The sequence below is a fragment of the Epinephelus lanceolatus genome, chromosome 4 (genome assembly GCF_041903045.1).
Source record: "Epinephelus lanceolatus isolate andai-2023 chromosome 4, ASM4190304v1, whole genome shotgun sequence".
In the NCBI taxonomy this organism is placed as follows: domain Eukaryota; kingdom Metazoa; phylum Chordata; class Actinopteri; order Perciformes; family Serranidae; genus Epinephelus; species Epinephelus lanceolatus.
The window spans coordinates 17738797-17753992 of NC_135737.1; the positions used below are offsets into that span (position 1 = coordinate 17738797).

Consider the following 15196-nt stretch of genomic DNA (forward strand, 5'->3'; position numbering starts at 1 on the left):
TGATGTAGCGTCTGTTGACAAAAATTAAACTGTCTGGTATCAGCTGTTTGAAACTGAATGAATAATTTCTACCAGGAAAGAAGCTTTACCTGAATTCTCCAACTCTCTGTACTTAAAATACAATGGTGATGTATCGTAATGGTCTCATGATATTTAACAACGTATGAGATTTATACTGTATTACATTAAATATGTAAATATCATTAAAAAATTGCATAAATGGGTTTTAAGGGGATTATTGATAATAATGTGAACTCACCCAAAAACAAGGCATGCAGCAGTAAAGGCAAGTGCATGGCCCAGTCCTCTCTCACACTGTGGTCCACCACCATCTCTGTCATGAAGATCACTGCTATGTTACACCTACAACAAACAAAAACATAAACTGTAAAGCCTCACAATCAAAATAAACACAACAAGCGAACCTAACCCACAAAGCGTGACCTCGAAGCGCACAGCATCAAGATGAAAAACTGGTTGGTGCTGCATTTATATCCAGGCTTTCAGAGGTAAACTGTGACAGGTTATTATCGGTCAAAGAACAGCCTGATCTCAAAGTAAACAGCTCAAGTTATTCGTCAGGAGTGACTTGCAGGAGTTTCATCCTGGCATTTTAAAGTAGACTCAGAATCAAAGTCAGACTGAGCACATTTTGCATTAATGTATACAGCAGTCTGACCTGTGCAGTGGTCCTCTGGGAGTGATGGTCTCTGGCAAAAAGTCCACCAGCGGAGCCCAACATCCTCCATTCAGAGGCATGGGCAGAGGATGGGGGTGATTGGTCTCAATGACAACTATCAGCCAGTCAGCATAGGGAGGCAGTGGTTCACCTAAATGGTTACAGAAAAAGATGCTGCTGACATTTATCCCCCCACACGTACGGCAAAGTTCAATCAAAAATTAGAGTTTGTGGATTATCCTTAGCTGAATGTGGTCATTTTTTAAGCCTAGTTAAATAGGTACTTAAAGAAGGTTTTCAATGTCAAATTATTCTTACTCACATTAGTCTACAGGACTAATTCAGACCAAGAGAGTACAACAAAGCTGTTTTTGGGTCACAGGCAGCAGTGCAGAGGCCCTGGGCTTGACTACTTTTATTTCAGTGCCAGTTCTCACAGAAGCCTTTTAAGAACCCCAGGCCACTCTGCACTGCTCATGCATTATCAATGACACCATGCCAGCCACCATCTTACCCTCTAAAACCAGCCTGTGTATTCCACACTCACCAGACCATAACAACCACATACTTTCAAAGGCTGTCTGGTACATAAATACACTCACTCTTATCTTCATCATAAGATCCTCCGGAGCTGTTGCTGTAGCGTGACTCCAGGCGGTTGTGAGCTCTCATTATGTGGCTTAGCCTGAGGTCAAAAAAAAAAAAAAAATTAATGATGAAGGGCCTTGCCAGGACTGTAATTAATCTAATGTTAAGCTTTGAGATAATGTTGTCTACCTCTCCTCATTCTCCTTCACAGTCTTGGTATCATCTGTGTCAGGAAAGCTCTCCTGGCCTGCAACAACAGTATTGCTGCTTGATGTGGTACCTATAAAAAAAAAACAAAAAAAGAGCAAAATACTTGTGTTTTACAGTATGTGCAAGGGAAGTCAACTTAGCATTATCTTTAACACCAAAAACACTTCACATTTACCACCAGGATCTGTCCAGAGCAAACACAGTTTTCTATGGTTGGCCACTAAGTGGTTCCACTGGAGCAGTTTGGATTTCCTGGTTGGTTTATTTTTTTCCCATTAAGTTAAAAAAACAAAATTCAACTTGTGCTTATTCTGTTCAGTGTTTTTTAAAAATGTACCTGAAGCTGCTGTGGAGGCCTTGCTCGTGGCAGTGAAGCGATAGAAAGGGGGGCTATCACAGTGCTGCACCACAGGGTTGACCGGGTCTGTTTGTTGTAACTCAAATATCAACTCCTCCATGGTTTGCATGGTGTTGTTCCGGCACAGATAGATCACCACCTTCTTGATCTGAACAAATACATTGCAGAATATCTGTGAGGAACTGGAAAGAGTTCAAAATAGTACCTAGATGATATTTTCCAGTTGGCTTTAATAATACAGCTTACATATGGCAGGAGGGTGGTGTCGCTGCTGACACCACATAAGCTGATGAGAAACTGCAGTGCTGTTCTCAGATTGTTGCTCCACTTCTCATTACTGACTAAAGTATTCCAGGCGTTTTCCATCTCCTGTCCAGGCAGGTCATCTCCATACTGACCAGAGGGGTTAAAAAATAGCACAGCGTCATGTTATCTGCATTGACTAATGACCCTTAGCCTGTTTTATGACATTTCCCTTCCTTTACCTTGGCAGTCATGAACATGAGATTATTGAGAACCATAGAGGTAGCCTGTAAGGATCCCCAGCCAGTGCCCTTCAGTTGATGGGATGAACCCGTGCTGGTCGTCCGGATAGAAGCGTCATAGTCTGAGGTGCATGGTGTGAAGACCGGGAGCAGTAGGCCGCTATCCACCAGCTCGATGTTACCGAGCCAAGGCAGGAGGTAGGTTAGCATGATCTGCCTCCCATTGGGATGAGTGGTGGGGAATCTCTGGCTAACCTCTGGAATGAGCAGGGGAAAGGCAATACTTACATCAGAATAACATCAGTGGGGACTGTGGTGTTTATATTCTACATGGAGGTCAAACACATAACGTATACTCAGTTTCACCATAATTGCCAGTTTAATCCTGATCCACATATGAATTCAACTTCAACCTGAGACTCCCTTAATCAATTTAAGCTGTGGTTAATGGGAGTGTCCGTAGATACAGTAAGTGTGTGGATGGTGGAGGAGGAAGACTTCTCTGGAAGATGAACGAGCAGCATTTAGTGGGAAACCATAAGAAGATGAAAAGCCTTTGAGAGTATTACAGCAGGCTGAAATACCATAGCTAACCCTACTGTGACCACACACACAGCACACATATGACACAAACAACTACCTGAGAAGAGAGGAAGTGTGAGTTCAGGATACATCCTGGCCAGCTGGCTGGAGAGCTGAGGCAGGGAGACGCTGTAGAGAGGTGGCAGTGGACCATGGGTGCCATAGAGGATACTGTTTGGCTTCTGCTCTGCAATCTTCTTGGAGTACACAAACAACTTGGCTTCAAGAATCTGTTCAAACAAAGAGGAGAAATGTGATATGTATCCATTTAACCACATGAAAGCTACACAGCAGCACACAAGACATCTGCTTGTGTCTCTCACCTGCATTAGTTGCATTGAAATCTCATAGATTTCTCTGTTTGTGTCTGATGCTTTGAAGAGGACCAGATTCAGCAGTGTTACGATGTCACTTGGGTAGTTTCTGCTTTTTAGGAAAGAGAGAAAAAATAACGTAAGGTTTCAGTATTAAGAAATCACCACTTGATGTTTCACATAATGTTCACGTTTTTGAGTTAAAGCAAGTGGGGAGAGCCGCTTTCAGACGAACAGTGAGCCCTTTAAGAGGATTAGCTAAGGTGCTGCTTTGAAGCCTAAGCTAATTTGCCAGTGGTTTCCCCACTTGGACAAGAGATCTGTATGAACCAGACAATACAGTATTTAAAGTTAGTTGGCAAATTGTGGATTGATTACATCTCAACAATCAAATAAACATAAAATGGCACATCACAAGAAGATGTGAGGATCAGAGCACAACTGCCCTTGGAGAAAACTGTGCACAGGCAGCTGACCTCAACTAGCTGAACAGATGACAGAAAGATTTTGTACCTGCTGCCACAGACTGTTGCGATGGCTCTGAAGCATCCTGAGGTGAGCTGATAGGAGCCTGTATAGCAGCGATCCACCGCCCAGTTGAACAGGTTGACCTGGTCGGCATTGAGCTCCAGGAGCAGGATGACAACTTCACAGCCAAGCTGGTGGACCTGAGCCAGGGGTACACGTCAGAACAGGCTCTACTGAATTTCACGTCTTTTTTAAAAAAGATCCACAGTAGTCCTAATTTTACACTCCAGAAAATATCTGACTCTAATCTGTGTGTATTTGTCAAAGGTTCAGGGAGTAAACTTATTCCAGTAGCTTTACTCCTGTCAGACAAAAGAAAGAAGATGAATTCCATTTTCTTGGATACCTGCCCAGTTACTGCTTCCTCAAGCCAAGTATTGATAACACAGGGGCTCAAAGTCAATTTTAATGGGGATGAATGTGTTAAATAAACATGCAGGTGCTTTATATTATATCACAGTAAACTGAAATAAAGACAATATCAGACAAATTTATTTTGAAACAAAACTCTCCTTCACTACTTGCCAGCACTCCTGTAAGATAATGGTGAGCACTTGGCAAGCTCCAGTGTGGGGCTTTTATACAAAGCAGGCTTCAGCAAGCTATCAGAGGGACTTTCTGGGTCAGCTCTTTGTTTAAATGCACCACGGTGGTAAAGTATTGGCCACATACCCGCTGATCCTGGCAGGCGAGTATATTATCCAGCCACTTATAGAGGTATCCGTCTGGAGAGAGGCCAACGTTATCAAATACAGGCCCGCAGCACAGCACAGCAGACATGGCCTGTAAGAACAAACAGTCAACAGTTGCAATAGCTTTCCCATAAGTCTTATTGTGTGACATCAAACTGCAGCACTCATGTTTACCAACCAACAAAGTCTGTTGTTTCTTTAGACCTAAAGATAGCAGTGGGAGATGTATGAGAGATGTAAGAATCTAATGCTGGCGAAGCGACTGCTGTTCAGGAGAGAGTGTACTGTGCTGTAGTCTGTATTTGTCTTGTGGGTGGAGAAGAGTCCATACCAAACAGAATTACTTTTAAAAAATTATCTTGGCTAGCACAGATAGGATGGGAGCATGTTCTCTGACGGAGCACCACTGAGTGATTCACAGGGCTCGTTTCACAAAAATAATTTGCTCACACGCAGATGCAAAACGTGGCAGAATCCCTTTTTATAAAGATTTTCAGTCAGCAAATTAGGTTAAATCATTAGATACAAAAATAGGTTTTACTGCTTCATTCCACAATAGACAGAGGCAATTTGTGGATTTACTCTGCACTTGTTCCCAATGTATGCTTTGTAACTGGATAAAGACATACCAATCCACTGCCAAGATACACGTTCCTTTATCTACTAAGCATTAGGGGGTATTATTAATATATGTAAGGCCACCAAAGCATTTTTTCCAAGTGAAAGTGAAGAGTATAACTAACAGTTGAACATTTTTACACTTTAATCCCTCAGAAAAAAAAGCCAAACGGTCAGAGCTCAGGACAAAATAGATGCTCAGGGCCTCATCATGCTGCTACTGCTTATAGTCTTGTGCAAATACGCGGCGCTACCATTGCAAAGAACTAACACAATACTCTGGCCTCAGGAAAACATGCCTTGGTGGACAGGACCCCTAAGTTATTGGAGGGCAATAGATTTTCTTAAGTATGTTTACCTTTAGGGCACAATATTGATATCTTGTGATCTGGTGATTCCTGTCACTGTAGCGGTCCAGAGGGGTGAACATGATGCTGAAAGGGCCGGCCCACTGACTGAAGAGGATGAAGAGGTGATGCCGCAGGCTCTGCTGGGGAAACAGGAAGCGCCTGTGGTGCACTAGGGAGGGAAACAAGAAAGTCTGCTATAGGTCTGCTCACTGAGAGGGTTAGTAAAAGTCAGCAAAAATATTCAAGTATCTTAAACTCTGAACTAAAAGTGCAGTTTTTGATATGGTAATAAGACGCTGATGTCCCCTGACAGATCATTAGACATTCAGTGGGGACTTGTGAATGCTTGGCAACCCATGAGTCATCACCTGTCCTTTCCTGCTCTGTCCTTAAGCTGTACTATTTTTGGATCTACTCCCCTTGGACTACGTCCAAATCAAGATCAATGTCAGGAGACTTGTGCTCCATGTGCTGTGCTAACCCCAGCCTCATGGAAGCCTATTATATAATTCACAGTCCACAAACTGATGAAAAGGACACATGGATTGTATTAAGCAGCCCTATAAAAGAAATTAGTTAAGAAATTTATCAATCTGACCTGCAGAGCATTGTCAGTTGCTGGCCTGACAAGAAAGGCCTTTCAGGCTGAATATTTTTTGAATACCTGGAACACACTGGATGAGGTTGGCCACCATGGCGCTGAAGTGAGCTCGAATGTCCTTGAGGATCTCTGCATCTTTGTCATTCTCAGCTTCCAGGAGCATCCGGGTTAGATCCACATACTCCAGGAACAGAGCGCCCAGAGCAAGGGTGTCACGTTCCAGAGCTCCATTTGTACTTCAGGATAAACAGAGAGACGCCCAGTGAAAAAAAATTACAAACCAAATAGTATCTGACTGCAGTATTTCAACTGCTTTTTCAACATCTGTCAACACACAAACTGTGCTGCAGCACTTCATCATAGGGAGTTATGTAATACAAATGTTATATGTTGATGACCCTGTTTTGTTAACTTACTTATGCTCCTCCTTTGTGTACAGTGAGTGTGATACTGTGCAGTGTGGGGCTGTAATGTGTAGACTAATGCCACACTAACCTGTCACTGATGACACCTGCATCAGCCAGCAGCTCAAAGATCCGCAGCAGCTGCAGTCTCAGCAGGTCTCGTCGCTCACGACGCTTCTTGTTCTGCAAAAAATCATCAGTGACATAAGTCTTGGTAATAATCTATATTTAGAGACTGAGCTTTTCTGATACACATCAGCTCCTTGGCAGCATTACAGCCCACTATGTAGTTCATTTACAAATTAAATCCGACAGTAAATACTTTGGTTGTGTTGTACACTGTCCTGTAAATAAAATCAACCCACCTCTGGTCTTCTTTCTAACGCTTCTTTCATTAGGGGATGTAGCTCTTCCACAAGTTCCCTGCGTGCAAGCAGGGGAAATTAAAAGTCATCATGAGGTAAAATGTAAAACACTTTAACAAACAGCTACTGTAGAAACATTTGGTTAAATGGACAAATTAAATTTCACTAAGGCTATTGTTGTTTTTTTCTTTTTTGTTTTTTTTCTTTTTCGGAAACAATGTGGATGCAGCTGTTAATGGCAACAAGGCACTACTCAACTATAATCCCTTGTTTATCTCCACTTTAAATCCACCCAAATACAGGTCAACATGCACTTAAACTACAGAGACAATAATGGATTGTGCTTTAACTTTCATTTGACTGGTCCTGCCCTATTACAGGAGACAAAAACAGTTACAATCAGCAGCTAAAATATTATGTTGCTGTTCTGCTTCTCATTTGTGAAACAATGAGTCAATCAGAAAAACTGTGCAAAAAAATAAAACCCCAAATGATCCTTTCTGGGAGAAAATCTGAATTCAAACTAGTTTATTAAGGGAAAAAAGTCTTTAGAAGGGAACGTCTGAAACAGAGCTCTCTGATATACCTGAATACAAGGGAATTGGTGCGACCAAAGCCCAAAACTAACGACTCTGTCAGCTCAATGCTCTCTGCCCTCATCAGTGGCACCAACTGCTTCAGAAGCCAAGCCACAGATGGACTCCCGATAACCTGAAACAACAAACATCAACGGTTCAGTCAGATAAATAAATCTCTCACGCTGCTTGAACACCACAAATTACACAGGGCTGCACTGAGGTGTCTGTACAGCTAAGAATATATCAGCTTCCTGCTCCATTCATGTGAGATAGCTGCTGTGTAATTTGATGCTTCGAGTTTGAATGTCAACAAGCTCCGTATGAACACCTGATCCTGGAGAGACAAAGCACTGGGGGAATTAATAAGGGCAGAGGACAGAGAGGCAGCTACCTTGTTATCGTAGCTGACACCACTGTCGGGTGTGGCGGCTGTGATCTCAGGTGTCGATGCTCTCAGATGGCCGGGGCTCATGATACTGGGCTTGGCCACCCCAAAGCAAAGGATCAGATAGTTTCGCCACAGGGTTACGTAATTGTCCCCGCTGCCAGACGTGCTGGTCTTCTTCGCATACACTGGGTTGCTGGTGAATCACACAAAAAGAAAATAATTATTTTTATCTGAGCTTTTTTTAACAGGGGAGTTTAATGGGGAAGTGGTATCAGGTGGCTATCCTTAAAACAGAAAGGTTGAGTGGGGTGTACAGAAAATAGAAGTGGCGCATGTTTGAGGACACTTACTTTGGGTCTACCAGGGGCATGAGTATCTGCATTCGAGTGAAGGCGTAGGGCCAGGCGTAGCTGAGAGCTGTGGGGCAGTGCTTGGGCAGGTTGTCCTGTCGGAGCAGGCTGTATACACACAGAACCCAGGGGTCCTTCACAGACTGGGCAAAGATCCACACATGCGAGGGGCTCCTGATGTCATAATGACTGTTTACAAGCAGTGCGTTCCACTCCACGAGCCACTGAAGGTCCACATGGTGACCAGCTGGCAGGATGGCCTGCAAACAAGGGCAAAGGTCAGAAGTCATGACAGAACTCAACATCCAAACAGCAACATTTCATCCATCTCTCCATTCATCCTTATTCATAGCACAAGAATAATTATTTAAATGTGAATAAGGCCTTTATTAAGGGAAATCCCACCTCAGATAAGTATATTCAGAAACACAATTCAATGATGCATGTGTGGGACATTTACTGTATCATCCTGTTCTCAATAAATCTGCATTCTTAGCGTTGTGTTGGCAGCTTGATGATTACATAAGTGAGAGTCAAAAGGTCAACAGCTGCTCAGTTCCAGCTGTTCATTTAGATTTTACACGCTAGATTACTAAACTGAGCTTCTGTCTTACAGTCAATGTAACGAGCCAGATTCCATGTTGCGAGATATTCAAATGACACCTGATCTATTCATAAAAAGCAGGTTGTATTTCTGGAGTTGGCGCAACTAATATCTGGAATTGAAATTAATACAGCAGAGTTTCCCACAGACTCAGAATCTGTGTGTGGCAGCAGCTGACGACGGTAGCTGCTGCAGAGGCACGTGAAAGCAACATTTTAGACCCAGCAATGGCCCGTGTGGTGCGGTGCATTTCCATGGGAACACACCCAGTAATCTACAGTAGGTTGGGAAAACGATAGACAACACTAAAATGAGAAATAGAGCGTTCTATTTCTATTTGAATTCATGAACGGTTAACTTTCACTATGCCTGGCATACTGCTGCTCTGCCTGTTCCCAGAATACACTCTGATGTTAAACAGATGCTCCTACGCTATGAATAACCAAACGGTATATGTATATATTCCAACAATACACCTAATAAATGGTCCAGCACCACAAATAAATGAATGTGTGGTAAACCCTGTATGGTGTGAATGATCTACTAAAAATCCCAGGAAAATTAAAACGCTAATAAACTTTACAGACATCTTGATTTGGATTCCAGGTTTGGTTTGGAACCACCAACAACTTACTGCGTCAGAGACTGCAACGTTGACGAAACTCTCCAGGATCACAGGGCTGAGCTGGTCCATGATCTCTATCATTGGTTTATCATCATCCTGCAGAGCATAAAATCACACTCTGTTAACTCAGTCATCAACCTTTCCTATATTCTGTCACCTGAGTTTAACGTTGTCTCATTTTACCTCCGACTGCCCGATGGTCATAAACAGACTTCTTATTTCTTTCAGTATGGCAATGGCAAGTCTGCGGGTGCTCAGCTGACAGGAGCAGAGCAGGACGAGCGCCAGTCCCTCCACGGCGTGCAGGACAGTGGAGTGAGGGCCGCGCTCTGCAGGTATCTTAAGACTTGAGCTGGTCTGCAACAGCTGTGACATAAACATTGAATAAAACAGGAGCTGATTTCACAGTGGCATGATTAAAATGACACCTTAATATGTCTGATTTCTATTTCTACAACAGGCATTAGTCACAAGTTGTATTTAGTCCTTCCCACTTGTTAAAGGTATAAAAATGTGTCAAAACTGACACAAAGGTGTGTACCTCCGCAGTGTGTACTTTAGCGGTGTCATAGCTCTTCCCTGGGGCGGCTAGGGTTATTTTCCACTGTGTGAGCAGCTGCAGCAGTAATTTCAGGGACGTGTCTAACAGTCCCTGGTGAGTGTCTTGGACCTCACGTAACAGGAAGTTAGTGAATCCAAACAGAACATCGTCACGCCAGTCAGAGAAATCAACCAGCAGACTTTGCAGGGAATTCTGGGCTATCAGTCGCAGCTCGTCATCCATGTGGATTGTCAACCTGACAAAGAAGACAAACAAAAATGCAACAGATATCTTCATAGGAATAAAATGAAGTCCCTCATGTACTCCTGAAAGGTAGATTTGATTCCAGCTAAATTTAGCATGAAGATTTCCTGGCAGGCAGGATATTAACAGTGCAAAAAATCTTATCTGCCTCATCTCAAGCACTTCTTTATTTTAGCCAACTTAAAATTCCCTGCTGCATATATCAAGATAAGTTGTCAAGCTTCCAGCTGGCTCACATATGAAATAATCATTAAGTGTAAAACAACAAACATAAAAATGCTAATCAGAATTAAAACTATGGCGTTATTAATTGATTGTTAGTGCATTTTCATCAGACAAGGGGTTTGTAAATTGCTATTCAGACAACAATACAGTATAGGCCCTAATTCTGAGGCTACAAACACAGTAAAACAGTCATTTTCACATTGTTTTAAATGCAGTAGAATAAATAGCAGTGTTATGACCGCTGTATGTGGATACTGTTGCTTGAGGAAATATATGTATTGTTGACTTCAAACACTCACAAACTACATTGGAGACACAAACTGGCAAAGCAGGAAATTCAGGCTCTTACTCTGCATGGCACCAGTTTGTTTCCCCAAACAAACATCAATAATGCTTTATTAAGTCTCCAGTTAATTATCTTGTCAGCCAGTTGGAGAGTGTGCTGCCAGTGCTTTGTCTACATTATAAAAGGGATTTACCCAAGAGAGGCAACTCACCGAGAGAGCAGGTCTATGAGCTCAGGCTTGGACATCCCATCAGGCAGGATGCGAGGAATGGCAGCGACACACGTCCTGAACAAGTCAATCTTGGGCTTCCTTTCACCTCTATAAAGGTCAGATTGTAAGTTAAAGTGCAAAAGCAGGTCAACTGTCAAGTGTAAACTGATCAACCATTGTGGCAAATAACCGGATTGTCATGTAGGGTTATATACGTAAGTTGAGGATGTGTTAATTATGGTACTGGAGCCACGTTTAAAGCTTGGGCGTTTTGCCAACTTGAAATCTTTTGGCAGCCAAGATGTCAGAGTGATGTGTTCACTTACGTGATCATGTCCTCAGGCTCTTTGTTCAACATCTGAGCATTAGTCATCATCATGCACCGGCCCACCTCCTTGTCAAGGTGTCTGAGGATGTTGTCAATAGCCTTCCGCACATTGAAGTAATACTGTGACATGCCTGAAGAGAAGTAATGTTAATATCATTGTTACTCATCTGCAAATGTCCATTTAACTCCACATTTGATGCTAAAGCTGTCACCGCTATTTGACTCTGTCATTTTCAACATTCCTGACCACGGTCTGTCTCACTCACCGATGACTTTGGCCTCCTCATCTGTCAGCGTTTTGCTCAAGTATGTTTTCTTCACTCGGAGTGTATTTCCAGAGGGTAAAGTGCAACCAGTGTTAGGCATGGGGGGCTCGCCGTCCTTCTGCTGCAGTTTATCAGCTATGACCAGGAATGCTCTCAGACCAATATTCATTCTCTGCAATCAAAATACATTTAAAGTTCAGCTATTTGGTGACAAATTTCCAATACTGCATCATTAGTCCTGCTGGAAAAGTGACAATTAAAAACCACTTGTACCAGCAGTTACAACAATTATAGGAAGTTACCTAGAAACAGCAGGTTATCATAAGCATCTTTTCAATAGTTAAGCCGCAGTACAATAGAGGGAAATGCTGTGACATAAAGCTGTACGCCCGGTAGATAAATAGTAGTCTATATATAGCTTTTTGTGACTACTAGTCCCTCAGATATTCAATGAGTCAATTTTGATGAGAAATGTATATTAAGTATTTTCAACCTACGCTTATTTTACATTTACTTGATAAAAGACATACTTTTTCTGTGCATGATCGTATTCCTAATTTCCTTTCTGAACTATACATGAATGTAGGGATCCCAGTACACTTTATCAGAGAGAAGCACATGTGACTTATTATTACTTTCAAAGAATTACATTTGGATCAAGGTTTATGGAAAAAAACAGCATTTTTTTCCTAAACACATCACATAAGTGAATGTTGAATGCATACCTCTGGATTAAGACTAAAGGCTTTTGCAGGTTTCCCAACACAAAGAAGGTCAAAGATAATCTCTTTCATGGCAAAATCAAGCCTTTCCTGAAATAAAATAAGAAGAGAAGTGTGTTTAATATGAAGTCATGACTGTCAATGAATGTTACAAGTTTCAATGAGAAACCAAATATTGGTTTTTACCAAGAGTTGCATGGCATATCATTTGTGTGACTTCACTATGGTGCGGTATATCACATTATTATTTTTACCTGTGCAATAAACTGGATGATTTTGACAAAGATATTGAGAGGCATGTCTCTTGGTACCACACTGCGAGATCCTTTGGGGAAAAGTGTTGTGATTATGGTGTTGAGGCGACTGCAGACAGAAAAAACAGCATGTTGTCAGGATACCTTAAACTAGCATTAAATGTTTAACAGGGTTGTGTAAAATTATACAGACAACTGTTTTAATTGGTTTGTACAATGCTTCATCGCTTGAGAGGAGGCTTTTTTTTAGGACAAGTTTATTTTGGGCCGAATTAACGTTTCAAAAAGTCTGGCTTGACCTGTTTGGGATTCCTCGTGTGGGCTCAGGCTCATAATCATGTCTGTTAAGCTGCTGATAAACTTATGGCCGACCAGCACTGACGATGTCGTGTAGGCCTGCCTGAGCCCAGTACATAAAAACAGAGCATTCCTCTTTCTTTAAAAGCCAATAAAATCAGTAACAAGGACAGAGGGTTTGTCATAAAACTGTTTCTTGAATTAACTTTTTTATTCTTCCCTTAAATCCAGAAATAGTTTCACAAATATTTTAGTACCAAGAAATTTGTCATTACCTTCATGAATTTCTCAAAGGTTACAGTGATAGACTAACTCTCATTCATGCCTGCTGGAAAATTAACATGAGGTTAAAAATGTAAATACAAGAGATGTTAGATATTAACCCCTGTGTTGCAGTGTTGCTCTCACACTTGATCCTGATCATGTAGACCCACAGCAGCCGATAGAGGGACTCTAATGCAACACGAGCCATTTTAGTGTCTCTGCTCTGAAATAAAATTAGAAATATAAAAGAAAGTCAATGACAGAACAACTTATGACAGCCTAAAGTTTATTGTAGGCTATGATATATTTAATGCTGATAAGATGAGCTAGAATAATTACTGCTCGAAGCATTCAGCGCACTAGAATTACGCCATGCATAAAATAAAATACCAAATGAAAATGTAGATAGAGATGCTTCTGTTTAAACACCTCAAGCAAAGATTTTGTGCAACAGCCACCTTTATGTATCTGAATAGTCAGCTATAACTAACAAAAGGGCTGTAGTTTGAATAAAAAGCTGCTGGTTTCCATGTTACATTACCTTCAGATTTGAAAGGCAGTTGTTGAGGAAGACATGCCATCTGTTGAGGAAGAACTGTTTCTGGCTGACACACAGCAGGCACGTCACCAAGGGGTAAAACGCCTGTAGAGAACAGTTAGTGTTTACGTCTGTGTTATAAAATATGGCCTCACACTGACTGAAAAACAGGTTGAAATATTATAGTTTCCACGCATAATATTTGAGGTTGTCCTTTGAATGGGTAATTTGAGGAATTATATGTGATCTCTGAACCATATCTGCATAAGTATAATTTAAAATGTAAACCAGTTTTCTTTTGAAAACATAATGAGGTTTTCTTCTTTTGTTATACTTTTTGCTGACAACGCATTGCTTATAAAAATGAGCCGTAATGGCTGCCTCAGGGGAATGTAGACCTTCTGTAAGAGCCAACTGCTGTTCCATAAGGGTTGTTGTCTTTCCATTTCATCTTGAGCCGCTGAGGTGAAATGTTTTATTGAAGACGCTTTGGAGGGAAAGGACATTGCGTATGCTTATATACACTCGACTGCTTTCATGCTCGTTTTTATGCTTTCAAATGACAGCCTATCTTCCCACATAAATTATTCCTAGTGTGGATGATGACGTCGCAAGAGCCTATTACAAAAGAGTGACCTTGAAATGCTTGAGGATTCACAGAGACCACAGGCATCCAAGCTATCTAAGCATGCAGCAGAGGGTGTCAGAGTGAAACCGGAGGTACAAAAACAAACAGGGCCAAAAAATCAGTGTTGGTGAACTGACCAGTGAGTGCTTCTTTCTGGAGGACAGGTCCAGGGTTGTGTCGTACAAGCTGTCCACAAAGTTCCTCAGGCATGGTACATTCACCTCGTTCTTCACGGCCTAGGACAACATCAAACAGGGTCACGTGAAAAGACACAGGCCTCTCCAGAGTGGTGCACTTTTACTATTTAAATGACAAATTGTGTAATGCATGCAACACATACCAGAGGGAAAAAAGACTTACTGCTGCCACAGGAACCAAAATTTCAACAAAGAGACCAGCCAAGGCGTGCTTAATGTCCTTGTCCTTGACTTCCAGGAAATACTGGGCACACTCCTGTAGAAAAGTGAAAAGTAAATTGTTTAAGACACAATAATATCTTCTATTATTAGAAAATCTAATATACAAGTACAATGTTTGTCCAAGTGATAAGCAGACCTGATACTGTATGGCCAACACTTAATGTAATTCATAGCCAAGGTCAAAGGGCAGCAAATCCTAACAATCCTGAGAATGTCTTATACAATATAAATATATATTACATATAAATAAGGGTTTAGGGTTAGGGTTTAATCACCTGTAAATAAGAATGGTCATGTTTTCGTCACCTTAAAATAAACTGTTTATATCTACATGGGGAGCGGGTTCTGCTTGCCACGTTGCACTGCCATGTTTTTACAGTAACCCAGAGCGGATAAACCAAAAACTGTATCTAGACAGGACCATTCACGTTTGCTCCTTTTCGCGTCAGCCACCCTAGTTAGCAGTCCCTCCACAACAAGCTGAACAGCATAGGAAAAACACAGATTTTTAATGTGAAACTGCTTTATTCAGTGTTTTATTGGTTTAAATCACTGGATCTGTTCCTTTTGGAGAAGAAGAGACCTCTGCGGATAATTCGGCTCCTGGTAAAAACCTCCCGAACATGTGGATCTT

General features: G+C 41.6%; 1 protein-coding gene across 4 annotated transcripts in view; it reads right to left on the minus strand.

Annotated features, from left to right (window-relative positions):
* frya (furry homolog a (Drosophila)) overlaps positions 1-15196 on the minus strand; it is a 54711-nt gene that overhangs the window by 16641 nt on the left and 22874 nt on the right. For 3 of the 4 annotated variants that reach the window (XM_033631019.2, XM_078166962.1, XM_078166963.1), the window contains exons 9-38: positions 14504-14596; positions 14281-14379; positions 13519-13620; positions 13097-13200; positions 12417-12525; positions 12166-12252; positions 11441-11612; positions 11173-11305; positions 10847-10954; positions 9861-10116; positions 9503-9685; positions 9329-9415; positions 8091-8350; positions 7744-7933; positions 7361-7485; positions 6775-6832; positions 6501-6592; positions 6069-6241; positions 5413-5573; positions 4417-4527; positions 3730-3884; positions 3226-3325; positions 2961-3132; positions 2321-2577; positions 2082-2228; positions 1815-1983; positions 1457-1547; positions 1282-1364; positions 680-830; positions 260-363 (exon numbers count right to left, since the gene is read on the minus strand). In XM_033631019.2, coding sequence (XP_033486910.2) covers positions 260-363; positions 680-830; positions 1282-1364; positions 1457-1547; positions 1815-1983; positions 2082-2228; positions 2321-2577; positions 2961-3132; positions 3226-3325; positions 3730-3884; positions 4417-4527; positions 5413-5573; positions 6069-6241; positions 6501-6592; positions 6775-6832; positions 7361-7485; positions 7744-7933; positions 8091-8350; positions 9329-9415; positions 9503-9685; positions 9861-10116; positions 10847-10954; positions 11173-11305; positions 11441-11612; positions 12166-12252; positions 12417-12525; positions 13097-13200; positions 13519-13620; positions 14281-14379; positions 14504-14596 — 4132 coding nt within the window. Of the gene's footprint in view, positions 1-259; positions 364-679; positions 831-1281; positions 1365-1456; positions 1548-1814; positions 1984-2081; positions 2229-2320; positions 2578-2960; positions 3133-3225; positions 3329-3729; positions 3885-4416; positions 4528-5412; positions 5574-6068; positions 6242-6500; positions 6593-6774; positions 6833-7360; positions 7486-7743; positions 7934-8090; positions 8351-9328; positions 9416-9502; positions 9686-9860; positions 10117-10846; positions 10955-11172; positions 11306-11440; positions 11613-12165; positions 12253-12416; positions 12526-13096; positions 13201-13518; positions 13621-14280; positions 14380-14503; positions 14597-15196 lie in introns of all 4 variants that reach the window. The other variant, XM_078166961.1, reaches the window with a different exon arrangement.